At 60.1% G+C, this 26,538-nt stretch overlaps 1 protein-coding gene across 4 annotated transcripts; it reads left to right on the forward strand.

Moving 5' to 3' along the window:
* The first annotated feature begins 1,024 nt into the window (after window positions 1–1,024).
* INSYN1 (inhibitory synaptic factor 1) lies at window positions 1,025–25,790 on the forward strand. Of its 4 annotated transcripts, none has more exons than XM_064517627.1 (4): window positions 1,025–1,133; window positions 2,273–2,445; window positions 2,698–3,518; window positions 24,900–25,790. In XM_064517627.1, the coding sequence occupies exons 3-4, from the start codon at window positions 3,336–3,338 to the stop codon at window positions 25,539–25,541; spliced, it is 825 nt and encodes a 274-aa protein (XP_064373697.1). In that variant the 5' UTR covers window positions 1,025–1,133; window positions 2,273–2,445; window positions 2,698–3,335; the 3' UTR covers window positions 25,542–25,790. The 4 variants fall into 4 exon arrangements, with proteins under 4 accessions (XP_064373697.1, XP_064373696.1, XP_064373694.1 ...); XM_064517626.1 differs by lacking the exon at window positions 1,025–1,133 and adding an exon at window positions 1,784–2,019 and having other exon boundaries at window positions 2,270–2,445; XM_064517624.1 differs by lacking the exon at window positions 1,025–1,133 and adding an exon at window positions 1,784–2,019.
* The last annotated feature ends 748 nt before the right edge of the window (window positions 25,791–26,538 follow it).

Here is a 26,538-nt window from a genome sequence, read left to right on the forward strand (position 1 = left end):
CCTGCGGCTTTCCAGACCTCTGTCGCAGCCTCCTGGAGTCTCTTTTCCAAGCTGAAGAGCTCTAGTTTATTGAGTTCCTCCTCTTACAAAATTCATTCGATATCTCCTCGGTTTTGTCACCTTTCTCCTCATCTTTTCTCGATCTGCTGTGTGCATTTTGAGATGAGCAAACCACCGCTTCACACAGCGTTTAAGACACCGGGACGCTGTGGATTTATACTGGCGCAGCAGGACACTGTTTCGCCATCTCCATTCTTTCCCCAAATTACTGTCCCAATATTCCCTTTGATTTTGGACTCTGCCTGGTTAACCAAAGAGGCAGAGCACCAGTCCCCATTAACCTGCTGTTAGAGAAGATGTGACCATCGGGGCTGAGCAGCGAGAGCCGGCGTGGTTCTCGGGGACTCGCGCGTCAGGGGTTCACACCAGCCCAGGTCCAGGTACGACTTATTGCAAATGTTCTGAATTTCCCCTCCTTTTATGCCAGCTGCTTAACGAGCCATGGATTTTTTTTATCCAAAGGAGTTTAGAAACCAGGCTGATTCTTTTGATCTCCCTAAAGCAGGAGTTGACTTTCCAGCAAATCCTGAATGCGGACAAGCTCCCCGTGGGTTGCCCAAGGTTCCCTGTGAAAACTTCACACTAGCTGTGCGGTAAAATATCGGTAAAATCTCATCGCAACAAGCCTGCGTACCAAGATTTATCACCGACATCTGCCACGCACCCCGTCGGCGCTGCCTTCCCCGAGACCCACCGCTGGCCGCCTCGGCCGGCTCGCCAGCCCGCGCCGCCAGATGTGCGCAGCTGGCACAAGGGGCCTCGGAGATGCTCGCCGCAGCAGCAAGGCGGAGCGCAGACCCCGACGCAAGCTTCCCGCAGGGTCAGGAGAGCCCCCCTGAGCATCGCCGGGGCTCGGCCTGTGCCAGCCAGGAGCTCACCAGAGCTGCGCCTTAGAGGATGAGTCAGATCAGGTCCGAGCCAAAACGTGTGTTCAGCAGTTTTGATTCCACCCGGTAGGAGGCAATGAACAACACGTATGCGCACGCACACACACGCGCAGGCACACACACGCGCACGCACACGCCGGCTCACCGCTTGCAGACCTGGGATTGCCACCTATCGTCGAGGTTCAGGTCTAGGACAGCAAACGCTCCCTGCTTATATCGCTGCTAGATTTGGGGGCTGAATTTTCCCAGGCTGGGTCTCCGCGTCAGGCTGCCTCCCCCGGCCTCCTCCCTAGCTGTTTTCCCCCCAGCCCGGGGACACACACACGCACACACACGTGCACACACACGCACTCACACACACGCACACACACACACACACACAGACTCCGGCTTGTCGTTTCCTTCCTGCCCAGGCGAGTCCTGCAGCAGGGCCCTCTGCTAAGGTGTTTTTCTTGCATTCAGGGAATTCCAGTGGTTTTTGCAGTCCCCACAGATAACTGGCCCTGAAGGTGACCAGTGCGGCAGGGGGGGCAGCTGTGGCCAGGGCGGGGGGGGGGGGGTGGTATTTTGCTCTTGCCAAGCGGAGCTGCAGGGCTGGGCGGAGGCCCTGAGCCGGGTGGGGGGAGCAGGCCGGGGGGGCTGGGTGTCCCCCTCCATGGGGACAACCACCTGGAGGCTCGGGGCGGGATGGAGCCAGCCCTAAGGAGCGCAACCGGCGCTTTTATCCACGGGGTGGGGAAACTGAGGCACGGCCCAACACACACACACACACACCCCCAGGGCGGCGGCGGCTCTGCCCGTGTCCCGCGGCGCGGAAAGGGGCTCCCGGCTCCTTTAAACACCCCCCGCCCGGCGGAGGCTCGGCCCCTTCCTCTGACACAGGCGCCGCCGGGGCGAGCCGCGCCGGGAGCCGCGGGGAGCCGGGAGGCTGCGGCCGCGCCGCGCCGGGCCGGGCCGGGCGCCCTCCGCCGCGCTCCGCCCGCCCCATGGCTCTGCCCGGGGCGCCGGGCGCCGCCCGCCCGCCGCCGCCCTCCCGGCGCCCAGGGGGCGGCCAGCGCTGAGCCTCCCGCCGGTCGGTGCCCGCGGCGCGGCGCGGGGAGGGCTGCGCGGCTGCCCGGGGAGGGGATCGGGCTTTGCGGGGGGGGGGGACAGGGGGGGCGTTTGCCGCCCCCCCCCCCCCGAAGCGGGGCCGGGGCTCGAACCTGCCGCCCGCGGGAGCGCCCGGCCGCCTCCCCGGCCCCGCTCGGGCGGGCAGAGCCGCGGGGGCCCCGGGGGCCTCCCCCCCCCCGGCGCCTCTGCTAACGTCTCCCCCCATCTGACAGCAGCCGAGGGAAGGTGGCCCCCGGACGCCGCTTGTGCCACGCAAGAGCCCTGAGGGAGGAGGAAGAGGAGGAGGGGGAGGAAGGAAGGAAAAAAAAAAAAAGACACAAGGAAGAGCTTGGACCGGAGCCAGGCACGGGGAAAAGGAGGATCTGGCTGCCTGCTCGCCGCTGTGCCGGTAAGTTCCCGGGCTGCTCGTCCGTCTGCCTGTCCATCCGTCTGTCCGTCTGGCTCGGGGAGACCCCGAGTGCGGGGAGGGGGTGCTGGGGCAGCGCCCGGCTCCCTCCTGCCCCCCGGCCGGGGGGGTCCATGGCCTGGCCTGGCGGCGGGCTGGCACCGGGGCGAGGCGGGAGGCGACGGACCCCCCCGCCGCGGCTCTCCGGCGGGGATGGCCCCCGCACGCTGTCTGTCTGTCTGTCTGTCCCCGCAGGAGGGGGCCCCGGGCGGCCCAGGACGCGGGCGCCCAGCTCGGAGGGCCCCGGCGCCAAGCAGAGGCGGTTGGCGCGAGCCCCCCGCCCGCCATCGCCCAGCAGCGCCCGAGCGCGGGCCCAGCGCCAGCAGCGGCCGCCGACCCTCGCCAGCGGCCTCGGAGAGCAGGGACGGAGCGACGCGCCGGACCTCGCCTCCCCGGGACCGCCGAGGGACTCTTCCTCCTCCTCCTCCTCCTCCTCGGGGGGCCACCGCCGGCGGGCGCAGCCCGGCCCGGCCGCCCAGCAGCGCGCGCCCGCCTGCCCCATGGCTGCCCCGTGCCTCGGCGCGGCCCGCGGCTGAAGGACGACCGCCGGGCCCCCTCCGCATGGTGCCGCCGGGGCCGCCCGGCGAGGCAGCGCCCGGAGCAGCCTTCCTCCGCCGGCCCCGGCGCTGCCGCCTGCCCCGCTCCGCGGCGGGGCGGCCTCGCGCGGCGCGGGCGGGCGAGCGAGCGGCTGCGGCTCCCTCGGAGGCAGGGGGGCGTTAAGATGGTGACAGCTGCCCGGGCGAGAGGGGCTCCGCGGACGCCAGGCCCCCGGGCTGGGGGGGAGCAGGATGGACAGCGGCGTTGCGGCGGGGAGCCGAGGCCGGTAGGGAAGGATGAACGCCCGCACCTCCCAGGACAGGCAGCCCAGCGAGGACCCCAGCAGCAGCAGCAGCAACTGTAGCAGCGGCAGGAGCAACTGCGAGAGGGAGCGCATCCGGAGCCGCATGAAAATGGTGATCGGGCAACTGGAAGGCATCTTGCAGGAGCTCAAGGAGGTGGCCAAGGAGCTCCGGGAGGTAGGAGAGCCGGGGGGGCGGCGGGGCCGGGTCGGGGGGGGGGATGCATGCTCACCCATCCCCGGGGGGACCCGGCGTGCGTGCGCGGGGCATGCTGGCGCGCACACCCCCCTCTGCAGGTTGCGTTCCCCTTTGAGCAGGCGGTGTGTCGTCAGCCGGCACCGGGGCGCGCGGGCGATTGCACAGCCTGCAGGCGACGTGGCTCCGCGCGAGCCCCTCGCCTCGGGCCGGCAGGCGGTCCCTGGCCCCAGCGGCGGTCCCGGTCCTGCAGCCGTGCCCGGCTGCATCCTGCCTCCAGGGCCCGGCTGGCTGCTGCGGAGCTGAGCCCGACGCCGGGGGAGCACAGGCGACCTGGGGGCAGCGGGGTGGCACCGCCTGGCCGTCTCGCGGCACGCGATTGCCGAAGACGGGGAAAGGCCCCGTCTCGCGAAACTGCTTGTTGACCTTGACTCGGGGCGGCCGCTCGGCCGAAGGCGCCTGGTCGAGCGCCCAGCGGGTGCTGGTGCTGGTGCTGGAAGGAGCGCCCCGGGTCACGAAACCGGCCCCGGCAAACATTCCCCCAGTGCCATCTGTGTCTGTGCCGACGCTGTGTTGGGGAGCTTTGGGGGGGTCGCCGTGCCCCTGCTGAAAGCAGGGAGCTGGGGGGGCCATGGGGACCTTGTGCTGGTGGCCTGGGGGTCCTGCTTGGCCGAGGGCAGCCGGGTGTCACGTGGCCTCGGAGGGAGCCCGTCGTCCGTGGCGTTGCAGAGGGCACCCAAAGAGGCTGGTGTCCGGGTGCTGGGGTGCGCCGTCGGGAATCAGTGTAGCCTCCGAGACGCTGGATATTGCGGAGAAGGTCTCTAACCAGGTGGTGCCACCCCAGCTCCCCGACCCCGTAATCCCCCCTTTTCCTGGAGCGCCCTTCTCGCTCCTCCAGCCAAAGCCCCCGGGGAGCCGCGTTTGCGGGGGGGTCCTCAGGCTGGTGGCAGTGGCCAGAGCGGGGGGCCTGCGTGGCTGTATGCTGTAATGCAAAAAAGTGAGTAGCCGTCCTGTAGTTTAGCTGTCAGGATGCGTTTCTGCTGCTTCCTGTTAAAGAGAAAGTATATAAAAATATATTTTGTGTGTGAAATATACACACACACACACACACACACACACACACACACACACACACACAGAGAGAGAGAGACAAAAAAAGCGTGGCTGGAGTTTCCTGCCAGTGCAGAGGCACAACAACATTTGTTTGCTTGGTAATTTAATGCTGTCGGGGCTCAAAGCTTGGGCCCCAAGTCTCCAGGGTTGGGAGCTGGAAGGGGACCCAGACACGGCTGACAATTTCGGATGCCTCCATGGGTGCCGGGGAAGCTGTGAACGGCAGCCGCTCGGAAGCCTCGAGCAGAACTCGACAGCTTGCTTCTTGCGGTGGGGCGCGTGTGTGCATGTGTGTGCTTGCGCCGGATCCGTGGACTGAGCCAAGGAGCCCGGCACCCAGGGCCTTTCCAGGAGAGCCCCGGAGGGGATGCAGAGCTTTACCAGCCCAGCAAGGCAATGTGGGTGAAGCAAGACATTTGCATGGGCGTCTCTGGGGCACAGCCTTACTTACCCCTCTGAGATGCTCAGCGAGAGGCTGTGTTTATGCAGGAAGGGGCTGGGTGACACCAGGCAGCGGTGGCTGCTCCGGCAGCAGAGACACCAGGACAGATGCTGTGGGCAAGGGCGTGTGTGTTGGGGCCATCCCGAGCCTCTCAGCATGGGGGTTTTATCATCCCTTTCTGCCCCGTTTGCCCTGCAGATGGTTCAGTGTCTAGAGGTGGTGGAAGGCGGTGAGGTCAGTGCAGCAGGAGAGGACCTGGGGGCAGGCACGGGGCTGGAGGACCCCACTCCAGGTCCGCTGCCCTCTGGCTTCAATTGCTTCCTCGCACCCACATGCTGACCCCGCCGTCGCACCGCGACCCTGGAGCGTTGGGGAGCCCATGGGGTGGAAAGCACCCAGCTCGATAGGGAGAAGCGTGACTTCAGAGCCAGGCATGCCCGTTAGGCTGTGCTAGCAAGCCGGGCTCATAGGATCCCCAAAATCCACCTCGGCCGTGGTGGGGGTCCCGGGGAAGCTGCCACAGATCTTCAGCGAGGCTCCCGGGGCTGCTGGGAGTGACATCCGTGAGCTGGAGGTGACATCTTCTGGCCTGAAGCGCCCCTGCCATCCCCTGAGGGATGCAGCGTGTCCTTTGGGATGGCTGCGCTTCATCCCTGGTGTCGGAGGGAGGCCACCCCTCCGGGGAAGCCGGCTGCGGGCAGGATCCGGCCGTGCCCCGGGCACCCTGGGTCCGCCCGGGCGAGGGAGCCGCATCTCCCCGGCAGTCCCTGCGAGGACTCGACCCGGCTCTGGCAGAGCCCGAGGTTTCCTCTCCTCCTCTCGTCGCTTGTCAGCTCCTCCAGCAGGAAGCAAACCCCGTTACAGAAACCAGAAAGGCCCCCGACTCTTGTAACAGCGATGGGGAACCCAAACCCCTTCAGCAAAACTCTGAAGGATTTAAAAAAAAGGAAAAAAAAATCAGAAGGCAGAGCTATTTTCCCTTTAGCCCAAGCTCACTTCACACTCCAAAGGTGTAAAGAGGCATAAGGTAATTTATGCCCACTTTAATACCCTTTTCATAGGGCCATAGATTTTTAAGGCCAGCTGGGACCGTTACGATCATACGAGCATCCCTCCTGCAGAGCACGGAGAGGGATAAGGGAGATGGTGTTGGATGAGTCTCTCGCTTTCCATTTTGTGAGTGAGACTGAGCGCCAGCGCGTCAATGCTGTGCCTGCTGCGGAAAGGAGCTTGGTCTCCCACCCGCAAGACCCCCAGCAAAAGCAACACATGCTTCAGCCAGCAAGTTCATGAGGAGCCCGTGGTCCAGGTTTTAACCCTTGCTGAGGTCACCCCGTCCATGCTGTCTTTGCCCGAGCGCCCTGTCCTGTAACTGCGTTGCAATTATTTGCGTGACAGCGGAGCCCCCCCGCCCCGTGTCAGGCTGCACGCCGGTACTGCGTGGTGCTGCACAGGCCTGTACTTAAGCGAGTTTTTCTGCTGCCAAAGTAAGGTGCAGAGAGGATTTTCCAGATGTGGGGGGAACACAGGGCACCCAAGTCTGGTTTTGGGGTTCCCCCTCCAGCCTGCAACGAGCTCAAAGGGTGCTGGGGTGGGAAATAGCTGGCAAGTTGGCTTTCGCCTTTGAAACAGAGCAGGAGAGCACTTTCTTACAGCTCACTGCCCCATCCGACTTCCAGCCCCGTCTCAGATGGCACGCTGGCGCCTGGGGGGTCACGGGCACACAGCCGAGAGGGCAGTTTAAGTAACAAGCCCGTGGAGCCAGGCCGACCTGGCCTCACGTGCCCCAGGTGAGCTGCGTTTGGCTGCCGGCTTTGCCCTCGGTTTGTGGCTTGTCCTTCCCGTCGTCGTCCAGGTCTCGCGAGCCTCCCTCCTTCCCACCACGCGTCAGCAGAGCAAGCCAGGGTCTCCATCCTTCCGCTGGGGCTGGGAAACCCTCGGCCACCCGTGTCGCGTCCTCGGCACAGCTCGGCTGCCCAAACCCTCCCCGTGCGCCATCCAGGGCGCGCGGGGTCCCGTCCTAGCTGGGAGAGGGGCACCACGCGCGCCCGCAGCCCCAACACTGACTCAGCTCTCACGTTCGCAGGTGGGAGGAGGCAGACTGGGCGTGTTGCTGTACTTCTGCCAAAAACCCTGCCAGTTCTGGGGGTGGGTGCAAGTTGTGAGCCAGCCCCGTGGTGGCAGCAGGAGCCGTCCCCACCGGGAGCTTCAGCGCTCTTCCCGCTCGCACTGGGGTTTGCCCAGGCAGCCGTCCACCGGCACATCTCGGAGCAGGAGGAGGGAAAGGTGGCCTGAGGGTGCAGGGGAGGCATAAGAGGCTCTTGGAGTCCCCTGGTGACATCTTCTGGGCAAGAGGCTCTAGAAGCCATACCAGACCCAAGGAAGGAGGAGCACTGGAGGGTCGTAGAGCTGAGTTGGGCCCAGCAGGTCTTTGCACTTCGATGCCTCCAGGCTGGGGGAGCCTGCTCAGCCCCCACCAAATGCTTCTTTGGGCTACGGACCACCGTCCTGCGCCCCACTCTGCCCCAGCTCCGTGGGGATGCTACCCAACTGCTGGGAAGGGGCATCTGCGGAGAGCTGGCACCGTGCAAGCCAAGGGGCTGAGCTCAGCCCTGCCTCACGAGGTGGCTTCTCCATGAGGTGCTATGAAGCGGTATGGTCCAGAGGGGACTTTGCCCCATGGCATCATCCCTGGACACCAGCGATGGCTCAAGCTGTCTCTGTCCCGCTGTAGCTGCCCAAGAGGAGCCCCTCATAGCACAGAGCTATGCAGCCAAGCCGACCTTGAGCCTGGCCAGCAGGTCTTCCCTGGGAGAGGGGTCCTAAAGTTTAACTGTTCTAAACAACTTCTGCAGTGCTCCCATAAAACTTCATGGCAGTTTGTTGAATTTATGTGGTGCTGCATAAAACGCAGTGCAACAGCAGGCACTGGAAACACCACGCAGCAGCACAAAGGCTCTCCATGCAGGCAGCTGTGGTCCGAGCACTGATGGTGTTCGGGGCACAGTGACTCCAGAAAAACACTGCAGCAAGGCCAGCCCGGGGAAACCCTCTCCTGGGGTGCTACCAGGGTGTTTTGGGAACATGGCAGTGTCATGCAAATGGTCATCTGCAGCCAGAAAGACTTACTGTTTTGGTGCTGCAGATTTGATCATTGCAGACCAAAGTGCAGGAAGGAATTAGCAAACTGAAGGAATCACCTTGCAGCATCCCAGGTGTGTAGAGGTCTGTTTTTCTCTGCGCCTCCCAACACCAAGCAGGCTTTGGTGTTTAGAGGCTTTGGAAATTCAGCTATTTACTTTGTGAATCAATCAGAGCATGTGAGTTATGTGGAAATCTCTTCTAAGCCCACCCAGAAAAGTATATGGTAGACACCAGATAGCAAATTGTAAGCTCTAGGAAATCAGCCCAGTGAAAGAAAAAATAAGCACCTGTGTTTCTCTACCTTGCACTTAGCAATTCTCTCCTTTGGTTGGAGTCGCCTCCCTCTGCCCAGCTGAAAGCAAGAACGAGCTCCCTCGAGGCAGAGCTGCTTCTGCCTGCTGCCGAGGGGCTTGGGGGTTTCTGTGACGAGCACAAGGCAGAGCTGGATTTTGGAGATTGCAGTGCGTTTTCTGCACCAGGCTGGGTATTGATCCGTGGGCCGCAGGCAGCCAGGAGATGCCTCCTGTTTGGCTGCTGAGGAGAAAACATGCAACTGGATGCTGGTGGTTTTGCTGTGAAGCCTTTGTGTTTTGGGAGATGAGACCACCTGGAAATCCACCTTGCAGAGAACCCTGTGCCCACACATCAACAGGGTGTTTTGGAACTCACACAGGAAGGTTGTGGGACCATCAGTAGCTCTGCATTCAGGTGTCCCAGCCCCATGGGATGTCCCATGCCAGCTTCTGAACCACGGAGGTGGTGTCAGCCAAGTTAGACAGAGAAGGAGGGGTCTCAATTTTCTAGCAGCTTCCTGGAAACAAGCAGTTGGTTGGAAAGGAAAGACGGTATCAGGATTCCCAGAGGAGAATTCCCAGCTAGCAGCCACACATCCATTGGTGCTGGTGTCTTCTCAGGCACTGAGGTAAGGCCGGCAGGAGAGCACAGGCAACAGCACTGCGGATGGAGCAGCGGGGGCCAGCAGCTCCCTGCCAGAGGGGAGCAAGGCAGCACCCTCCCCGGCAGGGCACCAGCCTGTACGGCCTGAGCACAGTGGGCAGAGCCGGGTGCTGGTAGCAGGTCCATTGATGCAGCAAGTGGTGAACCAGGGCCACCTGGAGAGTTCAGTGAGGAGTAAAGGAGATGGGACTAAAGACAGGCCAGGAGACAAGCTACCATGAACATGTGAGGGCCTGTCCAGGAGACAAGCTACCTGCAGCACTGGTCCAAGGTCCAGCCAAGGCACAAGAGCAGAGACAGGGCTGGGGACAGGCACCCCCACAGCAGAGCCCAGACAGGGACTGAACCTCGGGCCTGAGCTAAATAGGCTCCTGGGCCATGGGCAGGAGGTGGCTGGGGGTCCCAGGTGGGGCCAGTCAGGGCCATTAATGCCTGTTAGCACCCTCAGGGCCCCAAGACTTGCAACTATTTGTTTATTATTTTGCCCAGGTTGCTTTCTATTGAAGGTTTTAGGAAATGGCCCTTGGAAAAGAGGGACAGAGCTTCCCATCTGATTTATCTGATCAGATGAACGCAAGGTTTCCCCTGGGATTTAGGAGCCCCCAGGAAGCGCTTGGCGGGCAAGCAGCACTGCGGCAGCCGCCTGGTCCCACTGCGAGCACAGCACCCTGCTCACCCGCACAGGGAGGTCTCCTGCGGACGCCTGGGTGGTGAAAAGAGCAGCAAGTGCAGAAAACACCCCTGGGCCTTGGGAAGGACGGAGGAACATCCTGCCCTGGGCTGGTCTAGGTCTCAGCTGCCCCATGGCAAGACGCATCAAGGTCTTCCACAACAACAGAGTTATCCCAGTGCTATTCCAAACCATCTCTAAGCTTTTTGTATTTTTTAGTGGGGGGTCATCTGGTCATCAGGGCCATCAAAAGTTGCCAAGAAGGTGGGGGGGAAGCAGAGCTACATTTGTTTTTGTGGTTTGCGGGTGCCTGAGATCCACAAAGACCCCTGGCTGCAGGGTATGGCCTCGGGCAGTAGCACAAGGCAAAGCTCAGCTCTTGGAGACATCGCGGCAGGCTGGGTATGAGGAAAGCAAAGCCACCACGGGACTTGGAACACATCTGTTTGTGCAGCTGCCTCCTCTATCTGGGGCTTTGCTGTTCAGGTGGGATTTGGGGTTGGATGTGCTTAGCAAGTGTCAATCACAGGGGTCTGCTGCTGCACGGGACGCTCCACCAAATGCAGCCATGGAGCCTAAAAACCTTCCCCTAGCAATGTTGAAGGGCCCTTGGTATCCTCCTGCTTCTCTGAGCCTTTGCAAAGCCCTGGTGGGAGGATCTGGGTGACTCCTCACCAAGAGGCAGCTGATGGCTTTGCAGGTCCACAAGAGACAGACCAGTCTCCCTTAACCGCACAGGCTTTGGCTTTACTTTTGCAAAAAAAAAAAACAAAACAAAACCAAAAAAACCCCAAAAGCCAACAAAAACACTCTGTAGGCATGAGTGCTTTGACCCAAGGGTAATCCCTGCTCTGCCACCAGCCCCTCACGCAGCCAGCTCTGGCTCAGATAAGGCATTTTTTTGCCCCATCCCTGCTTCAGCAGCAATTTTGAATTGTAGCCTCGGCTCTCGGTGGATAACTGGGATTGCAGGATAGTCCGGCTGGGGAGGTGTGCTGGGCTCCGGCTGGGAAATGGGCGCAGCCCCAGGGAAGCTGCAGGTCGGAGCAGGGCCCGGTTCTCCTGGGCCCCTGAGCCTCGTCCCCGCTGCTCACGGGCACCCAGCTCGCTCCACCAGCCCCGAGACAGCAGGCGACCGCGTGGTTTGGGACCAGGGGAGCTCCGGCACAGGAGCCTGCTTTAATCCCCTCCCGCTCCCCCGGCACCCTCTGCAGAGAGCAATTCCCATCTGAACGCCGGTAGATCGCCTGGGTTGTTTTACATGTCCGTTTTATTCCGGGTGATGTTTTACCAGTTTCTTTTCTCCCACTCTCCTCTCTCCCTCCCTCTTGCTTGCCTTTTGTGTATATAATTATTCCCCAGCACTCCAAGACAGGGCTGTATTATGTGCGGGGAAAATGATTATTAAATCTATGGAATCGCACACTGGAAGTACAATCACGCAGGAGGCAGGGACCGGAGGCGCTTCCGCCGAGCCGTTTGCACGCCGGCTGCCTCCCGCTCCCCTCCCGCCTGGCCCGGGCCCACTGGGGACCTGCGCGCAGGGGAAAGGGCCGTGCCCCACGTAGGGAAAAAAATCCGGGAGCTTCCCACGAGCCTCCCGGTGAGCCAGGCAAAGGCACTGCTAGGCCTGGTCCTTTCCCATCCCTGGGGCATCGGTTTGACCATCACGGGAAACCAACCGTGGGAAGTATTTAGAGGGGACTAAAGGAAATAACCCAACCCATCTTTATCCCACTCTGTAATATGTTACTAGTCTGAACACGGCCTCTAAATCCCCCACACCTCCCTGCCGCAGGGCCGGGTGCTGTCTCACCCCAGCATCCCCTGGGTACCACCCAGCACCAGAGCAGCAGCGGGATCCGCCGGGTCTCCGCACGCGTGAAGCGGCTCAGGGAGGGCCCCCAGCTGCCGTTTTCAAAGCTGTCTCAAGGTCTTTGGTGGAAGGAAGCTCCAAAACCGCTACCATTATGATAATAAATACTCTAATAATGTTGTAATCAATAGGTGATTAGCCACAAATGCTTTGGAAAGTTCACAGCAAGAAGGCAGCTTATTATTCTAATAACACGTTTTAGCGAGCTACGTGATGATTTTCAGCTATTTAGCGGCTGATGATCCAGAGGTCTGTGGTGCGCTGGAACAGACAACGCGGCACAATCATTTATACGTGTCAGCTCGGGGAGAGAGGCCTCTGTAACCCAGCTTTCCTTGGCTGGCTTGCAAGCGAGCTCCGATTAATCATTTATTCGCTATTAAATATTTACTCACCTTGCCTTCTCTGGAAAGCGTTTTGGGAAACAGGGGAAGGCCCCTTTGCTGGAAAAGTTTGGCTGCTCAGTTGCAGGGGGGCTTTTGGGGGTGGCTGAAGTTGCTGTTTTCCCAGTGGAGGAGCAAGGTAGGAGCTGGTTTTCGAGGAAACTGTGTCAAATGCCTCGGGGTTGATTTGAAGGTGCCGTGCCTGGTGGTGCTGCCTCGGGAACGGGGTTTTCTGCCTGGGCCACGTGGGCCCGTTCCAGCTCCCTCCGTGCTTGGCCCGCAGCGAGGCAGAGCGTGGAGGGAGGCAGGTCTGGGCCAGCCTGGGAAGCAGGCACGCGAGCTGCCTGGGGCATGGCCCGCAGAAACTGCTCTTCCCTTTGCACCCAGAACGAGCGAGCTTTTTTCCTTCTGTATAGTGGTGGGGAGCATCACATGCCCCTTTAGACAGATGGAGATCTGCATTTGAGATGCTCCAGTTTCTGAAAGGACCATCTGAAATCCCTGAGAGCACCTGGCAGGCCTGGAGGCACCCTACAGGCACTCAGCACACCTGGACTTCGGGTCTGGGGTGCCCTAAATCAGGCTTTGTACAACCAGTGCCCCCATGAGCAGAGCCGCATGGGAGAAGGTGCAGCCACCACTCAAGCTCCCAAACCAGCACTTCCAGCACTGCCCTGTGCCGAGCCCAGGAAACCTGCACGGTTCCCCTGTGTTTTATTGCAGTGTCCTTCTGAAGGAAGAGTCCCTGGCCTGGCAGGGGGAATAGTTGTTTTGCTCTGGGTTGGGAAAACGCAATTGCACTCTCCGTCCTTGGTTTGCAGCCCATTTTCACACCATCTGCCAGCTTTTCCGGTGAGCCGTGCGCTGCTGACACCGCCTCTTGCTGCGTGAAGTGCGTGCAGTCCCTCTTGATTTTCCAAGTGAAGTCCCCACCAAAACAGAGACGCTGCTATGGAAAAAGTACGTTTCAACAAGCCGTGATTTTTCCAGAAAAAAAAAAAAAAGCCATTGAATTGAAGAATTCCCAGGCAGCCGGCAGCTGCCCGGCACCCCCTTCTCCCACCCCCACGGGGCGGCAGAGCAGCAGCCCCTCTTTGATCGCCCCCAGCCCACGAGCAGCTTTTTCCAAAGGCCGAGTGCTGCCAGCCCTGAGTGCCGGTTCACTTCAAAGGCGGGATTGCGACGAAGGGGCCGTCAGCGCGCGCGACTTTGATCACAAGCGTCTCCCGTCTCCTTCTGCAGCCCGTCCTCTCCTGTAGTCAGAGCAATGCGTATGATCAATTACCACCTGCGGAGCTCTTCGCTGGAGCTGATGAATCCATGCAGCCCATTCAGACGAAGCCTTTGAAGTCCCATCTCTTCCTCCCACATTGTCCATTGACTCTCCGGCAGCTTCCAAGTTTTGAAGAGAATTAGCCTATGAATAGTGGCCAAAATGTCCAGATTCAAGCCACCAAACCTAACTCACAGCTAGAGATCCAAGTGGAAAGTGCTTGATTTGCAGCTGAGCTGAGTACTAAAACTCCCATAAAAAAAATGCTCCAGATGTTCAACATCTGTCTACCCAGGTATCCAGCTGAGGAAGGAAGTAGCCAGTTTGGGACATCCAGCCTTTTATCATAAAAGCTCCTGGCTCCCAGTGCGGTTTGAGGGTGTGGGGACCATGCACAAGCCCCCAAGGAGTCCACTTCAGGTCTCACACTGGCAGGGCAAGCTGAAGAGCAGGGTGCACAGGTGCTTAAGGACCTTCTCATGAAGGTCATGAGACAGAAGGGAGGAGATTTATTTGAAAACTCAGTGATGGAAATGTAGGTTATAGAGCGGCCAAAAGGGAAGGGCATGGAGTCAAAAGTATTTGGCATTTGTAATTGCCAGGTGCTGGGCTTGTGGCAGTGGTCACGGAGACAGGGAGAAGGCGATGGCCTCCTCTGCAGGTCTTGGCATGCAGGCAAAGACACAGGCGGATGGAGAAAGCCGGAGCTGCAGCCAGGCTGGCCTATTCCAGCCAGCAATGTGATGGCTTTGCTCACTGTCTCAGCTGGGCTCCCGGTTCCCAGAGATACATCTCCCAGATGGGCTAAGTGGTGCAGGTTGGTTCGTCAGGCCTGGGACACTGCCTGGTTTGTACCTGCCCTTCCCTACCCTGGAGAGGGTTGTTTTCTCCAGGAGGAGGAAGGTGACAGCTACATCACGGTGTCTGTGATGGTTTGCTAGAACAGGTAACATCTGGTCAGAGTGGGACGCACTGCCGCAGGGCTCGCTGCTGCGAGGAGCCCGCACAGGGCTCTGGCACATGGGTGGGTGCTGTTGAGATCCACATGATCACAGTGGACAGGAAAAAAATGCAGAAAGAGACATTAAACCCCATGCTTCGGGACCAACGGTGATCTCTGCTCAAGATGAGGATGAAACCTGTGGAGAAGTGCTTCCTCCAGGGGTCCCTTCATGCCCGTGGGTGGACACTGCCCAACCTGGGTCCTCAGAGCAGCATCTCCCAGGTGGTCAGGCTGCAGAAATGGGTGGGAAATCCCAGCCACAGCTGCACAGCTCCATCCCGCCTTCCCCAGGCATTGTCCCATGCAGTCATTCAGTCCCATAAGCCAAGTGGAAAATGACTGGATCCACCTCACATCCCAGCTGGGCCAGCACGGACGTTTCTCATGGGGCGGTAACGCAGCATCGTGGTTTCAGAATAAGGTAGCCCGGGAACTTTTTCCTCCAGGCTGGGCTGGGCTGCAACGCAGGGAAGGCAGGCAAAGGCAGAAAGAGCTGTGGTTTCTCCCTTCTCTGGGGAAGGGTTGTAGGAGCTGGCTGCTGCAGTGAAGAGAGGCCGTAGGAAGCGAGCTAGGCACCTCCCATACTCCGTTTGCATCACATCCTCCCTCTCCATCGCTCCCAACACGCCACCGAGACCCTCCTGCAGCCTGGGCAGGAGTGCACGAAACAGGGCCCACCACCTCTGCCCCCAGCCCAGGCTGGGACCCCACACCCACACGACATGGCTGGGTGCTCTCCCCCTGCAGGTCCCCTTTCTCCTGCAGCTGGGGAAAACATCCCATGCCCGGGTTCCCAACGCATGCCAGGCAGGGGGGGGATCTAGGTCTGGCCTGCAGGTCCATCCTTCACCCTCAGCTTCGTCTCTCCCAGGCCTGTCGCCGGGGTGGCAGATAAGGACACGTGCTTGATCAGTGCCTGGATCCTTCCTCCTCTGGGCTCTCCCCTGCATAACCTGCTGTCTCCGGTAGCTGCCAAAACTGGCACTCGCAGAAGCCTCTAGTCCCAGAGGGGGAAACTGAGGCACACAGCAGGGATGGATGCTGCTCAGGGCAGATAGGGCCAGACCCCGCAGCCCTTCATCCCTTGTTGCGAGCAGCAGGACCGACTCTTCCCCCAGCACCATGCGAGCATTTCGTCGGGTGCTCAGTATGAAGCTAAGCAGTGACTCACGTTAAGGGGTTTAGCTGGAGGGCATCACCCCCACAGCCATCCTTGGAAATAAGCAGGCTGTTAGGGACCCATGCGGGGAGGAAAGCCCTGGCCTTTGGGGTGGGACAGGCTGGGCAGCTCTGCAGTTTTGCTTTGCGCCTGTCTCTGCGGCACTCCAGCAGCGGTGGGGTCCGCAGGCACCCGGTCCCATCCCTTCACCCATGCTCTGCCTTGCGCTGGCTCTACCTCCCGCTGCTCCAGGCTCGGTGCTCTGGGTGATTGTTTTCATTTGCCTAAATAACACCATGGTGCCAGGTTGGTTCCTCCTTCCTTGCTCGCGAGCAGGGGAATGAGCAGAGTTACCCCACCAAGGGCAAGGCGAGCCCCCCCACGGCTCCTCCGGGGATGGAGCCATCGCCGTCCCCCTGCGCAGAAGGTGCAGGACCACCTCTGGGCTCACCCAGACTTTGCGGGAGTTAAACCGCTCAAAGCAGCGTTGAGCGTTACAGTGTCAAAATGGTGCAAGATAAACGTCGGAAAGGCTGGGAGCTGTCAGACTTTGGGATTTAAGCCAATCTCTGAGTAGTTGCAAGCAAGGTGAAACCTACAGGCGAGGAAGGAGGAGGGCGGCATCACCCTCTTGGCACCCAGGGATCACCCGGCAGCACCCACAGCCCTGGCACACGCAGGGACAGCTCAGCTCTCCTCTCCATTTGCAGGCAACAGAGCCACCCCTCGCCTTTGCAGGCGAGACCTTCGCTGGGGTCTCACCTGGAGACACCCCCCCCCCCAAGCCCAGGCAGGGGAGAGGGACTGGCATCCATCCCCCGCTCCCCCACTGCTCTGTCGCACCCAGCTCTGGCAATGATCATCTCCGCTAAAAGACTGACGGTCTGGTCTGCCGTGGGAAGGAGAACAGCAGGGAGAAAAGACCAAATCCTACTTTACATTTAAATCCAGGCCTCAGTGGGTAACAAGTGTCACATAGGTACTTAATGCCCCCACCACCACCCGTTTAAAATAGAAAGAGCGGGGAGAGCGCTCCTAAAAATAGCTGGGAGCAAGCCATGGCTGATGTGACACTAATCCCCACGTGCCACTGCGGGGACAGGGAGGGGGACGGGCACACGGTGGCCCGCACAGGAGCTGGCAGCAGGGAAGGAGACGGGGAGACGTGCTTTGTCCCAGCACGACAAAGCCCAAGTCACAGCCTCCAGCCAGTGACCCCGGAAACACGTGCCGGGAGCCCTCAGCCCCGACCCTTTTAATTAAGGGGGTGAAGGGGTAGGAAGAAGCTCCCCCATCACTGCTGGGTTTTGGAGGTCCAGGGGTAAAGCACTGGGAGAGTTTCCCCTGAACCTGGTGCTGTAACCACAGGTCTGAGAAGCAACTGGGACAGAGCCTTCCTGAAAATGGAGGTGATCTCATTTTTGCAGAGGGTTTCAGTGAAACCATTTTCTGCCTTATTAAAAAAATAATAATAGCTGGGTCTTTCCCAGGGACAGCTCTTTCCTCTTTTTTCCTCATTCTTTTTTGCCACTGAAAAAGAAGAGGTCACATGCTCTTTTCCCCCCCTCTTCCTCAAGTTTCCCCCCTTCTCCCCCAAAGGAAAAACCAATAAGAAAAAAAAAAAAGAGGGATAGTTGTGCAATGGGAACAAAAGCAATTGTCTTTTCTAATTTGGAAAGTTATATGTAGATGCTGGGGTTCACACAGTGCCTGCTGGCCAGGAGGCTCAAACAGGGGTCCTGCTTGGCTCGCAGCAGCCTTCAAAGCCAACACGTTGCTGTAAGCAATCCTCTAGCAAAGGACCAAACAGCCCCTGCCAGCCCTTCCTGGGCTCCTTGTGCAGACAAGGATCAAACAGACGAGAGAAAATCCAAGTCAATGGGAGAGTGAGAAAAGCTCAGGTAAAGCATGGGTGTACTGACACACACACTTGCCGTTGTTGCAAGGTGGCCCTGTCTGAGAGCAGCAAGAGCAGAGCTGCCCCCCAAGGGCATGACCCAGGAGGGACCAGCCACAGGATCCATCAACAGCTCCAGATGGAGCAAGCGATGAACCAGGTCCACAGGCCACCCAGGAGACGGGGTCAGAGACAGAACTTGAGACAAGCTACTTACAGTGAAGGGCCAAGGTCCACCCAGGAGTCAGGGCTGGAGACAAGGCTATGACATACAGCCAAGGGGTCCATCCAGGAGATGAGCTACCTACAGCACAGGCCCAAGGTCCATCCAGGACACAAGGACAGAGACAGGCACCCCTACAACAGGGCTCAAGAAAGTAATGAAGGCTCCACCTGAGCTTAAATGGACTCCTGGGTTCATGGGCAGGAGGTGGATGGAGGTCCCAGGTGGGGCTGGTCAGGGCCATTAACACATGTAAGTGCTCTCAGGGCTCTGACAGCCCCTGGCATCTCCAAAAAGGGGCTTTGCTCCCCCCTCACTGATGCTTAGGGCCTGATGCTTGGAGCGCTCCTTTAATTTCCAACCAAAACTTGATCCTGGCTAGGCTGCAGCCATTTTTCCGTGGAAAGATGTTTTCCCACACCTTACTTTGCCATGACGTTACTGGTCAATATGCTCCTGGACAGCAATCCTTGGCACTTCAGCCCAAATTTTCCTGGTGAGACAAAGCCAAGCAGCTCCTAGATGCCCTAAGTGCTGCCCTCCTTGTCCACACCGCTCAGGGGCACTGGCCAGGCCGGCAGCTGGCCTTGCTGGTGGCCCCGTCGGTGACCGAGGTGCGAGGGCAGGAACACAGCAGCAAGCCAGCAGCCCAGACCGCCTGCTCACCATGCGTGCCAGCCCAGAGCGCTCATCAAGGTCAAGAAAAACTGCAGCTGAGATTGTTTTCTTTTCCCCAGCATATCTGTACCGCGTGGCCGGGAGGTTGTGTAGGAGCAGCTGGGGCAGGGCATCCTTCACCTGCCGGGGACTGGAGGGGCCAAGGCGGGAGTGAAGGGAGCCCCCCTCCCTCCCCAGCCCTATTTGCTGGAAATAGGGACCACGCCAGCACGGCTTTGCCCTTGCTATGGCCAGGGCAGGACCTGCTCTGCCCAGGCTGGAGGTGAGGTGCTGGCACAGCACCCCAAGGGGCCACACAGAGGAGCTGTGCATCAGGGCGAGCAAGCAAGAGCGCGGTCCAGCAGTGCAGCTACCCCTCTGCCCCGGGGCCAAGGGACACCCCGCTCGCAAAGAGGGGACGTCACCAGCCTCTGCTGGGGGCCTCAAGGAGGGCAGGGAAGGAGGAGCAGTTAGGGAGGGCAGCAGCAGGGCAGGAGGCAGAGCCGCAGCGGCCCGCGGCCAAGGGCAGCAGGAGAGCTGCGCTGTGACGGGTCCTGCCTGGGGTCAGCAGGCTCATTTCTGCTGTGATCGGCTGCTATGAACACTGCTCTGGCTTTGCCCTTTGCAGGTCCAAGGACAGTACTTCCTTCCTTCAGTCTTTCAATCATTCCTTCCTTCTTTCCTTCAGTCCTTCCTTCTTTCCTTGCCTCTTTCCTTCCTTTCTTCCATCCTTCCTTCCTTCTTTCCTTCAGTTCTTCCTTCCTTCCTCGCATCTTTCCTTCCTTTCTTCCATCCTTCCTTCCTTCTTTCCTTCGCTACTTCCTTCCATCCTGCCTTCTTTCCTTTAGTCCCTCCTTCCTTTCTTTCTTCCATCCTTCCTTCCTTCCTTCCTTCCTTCCTTCTTTCTTCCCATCTTTTGGTCCCTCCTTCTCTCCCTTCTTTCTTTCTAATTGGAAAACTTGTGGTTTATTTCCACCAGGAAAGAGGGAGCTAGGAAAAATCAGGGGAAGGAAAAGGAAGGGAAAAGAAAGGAAGTAGTGAAAAATAACAAGCAAAGCGTTTGCGCTCAGAGAAACTGCCTGAAATATGCCAGAAAAAGTGCTTTATTGTTACAAAATTATCAGTGTTCAGGGAGGGCTGGCGAGTGGTAAAAATAATCTCAGGGCGCCAGGGCAGGATGCAGAGCTGGATTTAGCCAGGAGAGGACACAGCATCCCATGGGAGGACCCAGGCAGCTGGGGAGCTGCTGGGCACCTCCGAAGTGACCGTCTTGATGCTGAGCCAGGGCTTGGGGAGCCGGTGTCCTTAAGGGACCTCCTGCTAACAAGCTTTTCCCTTTATAGCTTTGCTTCCCTTTATGTTGGGAAAGGTTCAAGCATGGAAAGGAGGCCCCAAACAGCAGCTGGGATTGCGAGGCAGAGGTTGGGGGTGCGTGGACAGTTCAGTCACTGCAACACTGGGCCAAGACATCCGTGCTTAATTTTAGCCAGCCAAGCATCCATCCCTGAGCATAATCTGTCCTTGTGTCCATCCAGCAAACTCCCAGCTGGATGGAGGGATTGCCCCAAGCAATGTGCCCACCGAAAGTGCCCGTGTTCAAGGGAGAGGTACTTAACCAATCAAAAGTCCAAGACGTCGCTTCACTTTGACAGAATCCGGTCAAACTCTCCCCAAAGCACTCCCGTCCAATGAAGGGCCACAGCACCACCGCACCTGCTGTTGCTCAGTGTTCGCAGGGTAAAATGCCGGCATTGAAGCGAGCCTGAGGTGTTGCGCACACAGATGTCCGCGCTGGGGTAAAATGCAAAATGCAGCACCTGGTGCACAGGTGGGTACAAGCGAGGTTGCGTGCCAGGACTCCTGGGTCCCCATCTCCGCTGCCGTGCCATGATGGCAGGCAAATCCCTTTGCTCCCTAAGCCACGATGCCGACTCTGCGTTTGCGGGGTTGGAGACAGGCGTCCGTCTGGCAGTGCCTTTGCGAGGGGCTGGGGCTCAGCACCCACCTGCCTCGGCCCCCCTGCAGCCTGGCAGTGCTCTCAGCAAGGAGGGCACCGGCCCCCCGCCAGCTCCCCCGGAGAGGCGAGCGCAGAGGGGGGCAGGAAATCCAGCCACCCTGCCAAAAATATGCACTTAAAAATGCTGCCGATTTTAATTTTTGCTTCGTGCGCTGCCTCCCACATAAGAGAAATGCCACACACGCGCGCGCACACACACACACGCGCGGAGCCGAACAGAAATAGCAGCCAAGAGGTAACACGCTTCACCCAGACACAAAGCGCAGGCAGGGCTCGGCACAGATGTAACACCAGCGGGGGCTTGGGTGAAAACGGGGAGAGGGGGTTATTGCTCAACCCCTGCGTGAACCTGGGCAGGATTAGTGCCTGGTTGTGCTCGGCGCCTGGCAGATCTGGGATGAAAGCCTTCATCCCCCGAGGGCCCGTCAGGTGTGCCGAGCAGTGGGCGAAGTCAGGGTGGTGGATGGGAACGGGAGCCCTGCGGAGCGGCCCGCCCTTTAGCTCGCCGTGGTGCTGGGTGCTGCACGGCCGAGGGACGGGGACAGCCCTGCCCCGGCCGGGTGCGGGGAGAGGGCAGGGAGCGATTTCTGCCCCGTTTCGCCGGCCGGGGAGCAGGCGCACGGAGGAGTCAAGTGAGTCACTCGGGTTCACGCGGGGACTCGGGCTGAGCTGGGACGGCAACCCAGATGTCAGACCATCTGCTCGGCGCCTCGCGAGCCCCCTCGTCCTCCCGCTGCAGCCCGCTGCGCCTGTGCCACCTCCCCCCCACCGGCTTTGCCCGTTCATCCGTCCCCGCTGCACGGAGCCGTGGTGCCCGAGCGCCTTGCTGTGCGCCCGCGTGCCAGCGCAGCACCGTGTCTCCGTGTGCACGGCACAGCGGGAGCGCAGGGATTTGCCCCCATAGCCCAGGGAGCCGAGCAAGGCTGGGGCTGGGATCTGGCTCGCCCGGGTCCCCCTGCGTCCCATCTTCTCCCACTGCTGGAGATGAGAACAGATTGGGAGGCGATGCTGCTAGGAGCCTCGCTCCTCGCTCAGCGCCCTGCTCCGTCCCTGACCCGGCCGCTGCTGGCCCAGCAGGAAGGTCCAGCAGCACATTCCGGTGGGAAGAGGCCGGGTTGCCGTGCAAGCTCAAGCTTAGGGGCTGTCTTCTGCAGTCACAACTTGTCCACACTGAGCTGACAGCGTCCGTTAGCTTGTTCTGCATTTCTCCCCATCACTCTCAGCATCAGCGTCATCCCTCCCAGTTCAGTTTGGGCAGTGTGGCTCAATTAGTTTGTCTCCAAGTGGGTTTTTGCTAAGCATCAGACCAAAATCATGGGGAAGTAGTGAGACTCATGTCACTGGTCCACGCAGGTCCCTCGATCCTTGTGAAACACCCAGCGGTAGCTCTGAGGTGGCTGACAACTTGCTTCTGAACAGCTTTATGACACTAATCTGGAAGTAGGACCCCCCTTCTTTGAACCAGAATTAAAAGCCATGAGATTACTTGTCAAGGTCTTTTACTGGTGCCCTGCTCATGTTTGCCAGGAGAGAACGGGCCTGTTGTTAACGAAAGCAGTCTAAATCAAGTCGTGATCAAAACAAATATCTTGCTTTAATTAACTGGAGGATGTGCAGGTGTTCATGAGATAAGTGCTATGAAAGTTCAACAACTTGATCTGTATTTGTGAAGGGAAAAACCCTGTTCCAAGCTCGGTGTCTGCCTCTGATCATACCCTTCAGATTGATACTGCAGTAGCTAACAACATCTTTAGCGACGCATGACGCCAGTTGAAAATTTTTAACAAACAACTTCTGATCTCCAGAAACCACACTTTCCGTGATCAACATGTCTCATGTCATTCAGAAAACGGCTTTTATGTAAACGAAAGAATTGAAGGGGGATGTCCAAATGGTGATGACCCTGTTGCTTCAGAAAGCCCTCCTTGGACACCTACCTTCCCTGAAGGTGCTGAGCAAATACCAAATCCGGGGACTATAACTTTCTTCCAGATTTCACTTTGTTCTGATCTATAGTCCTGACTCCAAAAATAAATGCACAGTTATCCTATAAAAGCAAATATCTTGACCTTAAAGGTGATGTTCAAGAATGCATCACAGCATTAGCAAAATGACAGCTAACGTAATCGTGAACAGCAACTGAACATCTCAGCGAGTCTGAGCAGAGTTTGTTCTCCATCAAATCAAGATGGCTGGTGAAGACCAGGGCCCTGGCTTGAGCCTTCACAGAAAAGTGACCTCTTGGTTCTTGCTGACTGAACCTCTGCCCAGTACAGCTGACCAAGACCTGCACTAGACACACATTTCCCAGTCCCTCCTGTGGTGGCAAACATCCTGGTGAGCCGCCCGGACTTCTGGGCAAGGCCGTGCTGCCACATTCCTCCATCGCAGGAGCTGACGTGCTTCACAGGGGAAGTTACTGTACCGATACTTCTGTCCCTTCCTACCGAGCTGGGTCTCCTCATGCTTGTATGGCTATTGCCATGGACCCAGACCCCCGTAGATTGCAGGACAGCACCGTTCCCAGAGCCCCATGTCTGAGAGAGGGCCACCCCCTGTGAAGGTGCGCGAGGAGCCACTTGGGGGGAGCTGTGGGGCAGGAGAAACAGGGGACCTGCCTCCAGCGCCATGGCTAGGCACTCAACGAGGGGGCATAGCACTGGCTCCCCCACCCAGCGACCAGGAGCACGTCCATGCTTTACATCTAGCCCCTCTTTAACCTATTTCTCCACCTGGGCGGGCATGCTGCCACCTTCTCCTGGGGCATGCAGGCCTCTTCCACCATCTGTAGCCCCTCAGGTGCCTCCAGGGCCTTGGGCAGCGCTTCGTGGCCATCTGCTCAGGTGGTTTGCAGCGGTCCTGGGTATCCAGAGAGCGTGCGCAAGGAGTTAAGCGTTGCCCGATGAGCAGAGGGAGGGCAGGCAGCCTTGGCACGGGCCGGCTGGTTTGCTTCTGGACCTCGGGAGGCTCTGGGCGACCCTCGGACGTAGGGGTGGCCAACCTGCAAGGTCATGCTCGGCTCCGCACTGGTGCTCGCTGGGGGCCCACCACGGGTGCTGAGGCTCTCTGGTCGCCCTGCTGAGACCCAGCTGTACCCCAGCCTGTCCGCCTGTCCTCGCCAGCAAGGACTTACGGAAAACAGCCCTGGCTGGGGTGGAGCTCGAGCTCCCCGGTGCCTGCTCTTGGCAGCGGGCCGAGCGAGCGGCCTGGGGCTCTGCTTTTTATTCCTGCAGCGGCCTCAGAAATGTGAGTCGCCAGGCTCCGTGCGAGCTGGAATGGGAACTGGGACATGACGGCCTATTGTTTTAAATTTTTAAGGCCTTGTTTTATTCATGCCCGGGAAGCGGCTGCCGCGGCGTGCTCTCAGCCTGCCCTGTGCCAGCGCGCGTCCCCGCCGCGGTCTGCGCTGCGCGGGGCGACCCGGTCCCTCGGCAGGGCTTGTTGCGGGACTAAAGCAGACCCGGCTGGAGGGGGAGACTCGCGGGGATGGGGCGCGCCGTGGGACCCCCCATCTCAGGGGACGTGCGCCCGGGAGCATCGGCGGGGAGGGACAAGTGCTGCGGGTCAGACCTGCTCCCTATCCCCCGGGGTTTTAGCTGCTTCTTAACGTAACAAACAGCTGCTGGGTGGTCTGTGCAAGAGAGAGAGGATTTGGGAAGGAGCTCCCTCCTCCCCGGAGCGCTGCGACGCTGAGGCACGGGGTGGCAGAGGTGTCGATGGCCACGAATAGCTTCACCTGCGCTGCGGGGGTGGGAAGCCCCCGTGGGAGAGCAGTGGTCTGAGAGTTTTCTTGCCAGCCAGCAACAGCACAGCTAAAAATTATCCGGCAGCCGCTCTGCAGCGGGAGCAGACTGGGGGGAGCGAGAGGGGTGCTGGGTGCAGGGTGGGATGCTGAGGCGGGGTGCAAGGGATGGGGGCTGCAGACAGGTGTGGGCGCGGGAACCAGGTGAGAGACTCAGCAAACCCTGGGCGTGGGTCAGCCGGGATTCGGGTGCCCCACGGAGCAGGCGGTGCCCGCTCCCAGTGCCAGCAGGTGTTCACCCAGGAAGCATTTCCCCGCTTTGCCTTGGCTCCATCCTCCGGGTGTCCCTGGGGTGACTGGTCAGAGCGTCCCAGGGTGGCTCCACTCCCACGGGGAGATGAGAGTGGGAGAATGGAAAGAGGAGAAGGAGGGAAAGGTGGCACCAAGCGGCAGAGGGACCAGGGCAAGAGCTCGCTGCCTCGGTCCAGGACCAAGCGAGTCCCGTGAGCTGCTGGGTCAGCTTTGCCCTCTGCCATGGGGTTCCCCGGAGCTGCTCCTGGCTTCTCCTCCTTGCCGAGAGCCGTCATACTGGGGGGGCTGAGACACTCCCGGCTCATCACACGGGTGGCGTCAGCGGGGTGCCAGGCGAGCTGGGTGGGACGCTGAGGCTGGCACAGTGCAGGACTGCCTCTCCCCAGCGGCTGGAGGGCAGGGACCGAGGGACCAAGCGGGGCCTGTCAGGACCTCGCGGCACGCAGGGCCGGGGGCCGCCCACCCACCCTGCCTCCCGCGTCCATCCCCCCGCAGGTGGTGAGCCAGATCGACCGGCTGACGTCGGATTTCGAGTTCGAGCTGGAGCCGGACGACTGGACCACGGCGACGGCGAGCAGCACGTCGAGCAGCGAGAAGGGCGGCGGCGGCGGCGGCAGGGAGCTGGGCCAGCTGGACCTGCTGGCCTCCGACATACTCTCCGACAGCTGGGAGTTCTGCTCCTTCCTGGAGGCCTCCACCCCCTCGGACTCGGGCGACGGCCCCGAGCCGCCGGCACCGCCGCCGGGCCGCCCGCCCGACTACCGGCTGATGAACGGCGGCGCCCCGCTGGCCAACGGCCCCCGCGGCGGGACGCCCGACTCCTCCAGCGAGGAGGCCTTCGGCGCGGCGCCCGGCCCCCGCGGCCCGCACCACCGCCCGCCCGGCACCCGCGAGCGCGTCCGCTTCAGCGACAAGGTGCTCTACCACGCCCTGTGCTGCGACGACGACCGCGACGGCGACCGCGGCGCCGCCACGCCGCCGGGCGCCGAGGAGCCCCGCAAGGCGCCCGCCGCCCGCCCGGCCTCCCGCCGCCGGCCGCCCACCCGGAGCAGCGGCACGCAGACCGTGGCCGACAAAAGCACCCAGACGGCGCTGCCTTACGTCCCGGCCAGGCAGAGAGTCCAAAATAAGAACTGAGCCCGGGCCGGGGGGCCGGAGCCGGGGGGCCGGGGTGCGCCGCGGGCCGGGGGAGGGACAGAATTATATATATATATATATATATTTAAATAAATCAATACCTGATAATAAAAACAATGTGAAAAGGTGGCAATGAGGAAAAACATCCAACTACCTAACTGTCTTTTTCAAGGCTCAGGGAATTTTGAACTGTTTTGTGGACCGAAGATGCAGATCTCAATAAACCGTACCTACCAAATGGCATCCTAATCCAAACAGCCCAGCTATATTCTAAGCACACCGCGGGCCCCCAGAGAGGAAAGCCTCCGAGGGCAGAGCCAGCAAACCAGGCTGCCCCCAGCTCCGGGGGCCGGACCCGGCCAGGCCGGGGGGCACCAAGCAAGGCAGTGGTGGGGTCCCAGCAGCGCCCTGAGCCCGGGAACCCCAAATCTGCCAGGTAAAACCACCCCGCTGACCATCCGCCAAGCCTTTAGCATCCGAGGTTCCTTCTTGGGGGACATGCCCCAGGGGCAGTATATACCCCGTTGCCTTCCCCCTGCCCTTCGCTGCTCCCACGGAGCCCCTCGAGCATCCCCAGCGCCCTGGCGCTTTTCCAAGCCTGGCAGCCAAGAAATGCCGGCTCGTCTCCATGTTTGTATCCAGGCCAGATTTGCCGTGCTTCACACCTCCTCCGAGTCACCCCGGAGCCCGGCCCGGGGCAGGGCACTCACTGCCTGTGAGCAGAAGCACGTGGGCACCCCGGGGTGCTGGCGCATCGCCTGCACGCGATGCCCGGCCGAGGGAAGCAGCAGCGGTCCCACTGCTCCGAATTCCCCTGCCATCGCAGCGGGGAAAAAAAGGCCTTTCGCCCAAATTACATTATACATCTCACACGTATATATATAAAAATATCTTGGCTCGTGTGAAACGCATGGTGCTTCCAGGAAACAAGAAACACAAAACCGCTGCCGGTCCCCCGGGGGCTCGGAAGCAGCTGGCGGCCAGGTTCAATGTGCTT

The sequence above is a fragment of the Dromaius novaehollandiae genome, chromosome 10 (assembly GCF_036370855.1).
Source record: "Dromaius novaehollandiae isolate bDroNov1 chromosome 10, bDroNov1.hap1, whole genome shotgun sequence".
In the NCBI taxonomy this organism is placed as follows: domain Eukaryota; kingdom Metazoa; phylum Chordata; class Aves; order Casuariiformes; family Dromaiidae; genus Dromaius; species Dromaius novaehollandiae.

Bases quoted from the DNA above. Each gene is read 5' to 3' on its own strand.
- INSYN1 (XM_064517627.1), top strand. From the start codon at position 3,336: ATGAACGCCCGCACCTCCCAGGACAGGCAGCCCAGCGAGGACCCCAGC. The intron at 3,519-24,899 runs GTAGGAGAGCCG...ATCCCCCCGCAG, and splicing joins TGGCCAAGGAGCTCCGGGAG to GTGGTGAGCCAGATCGACCG.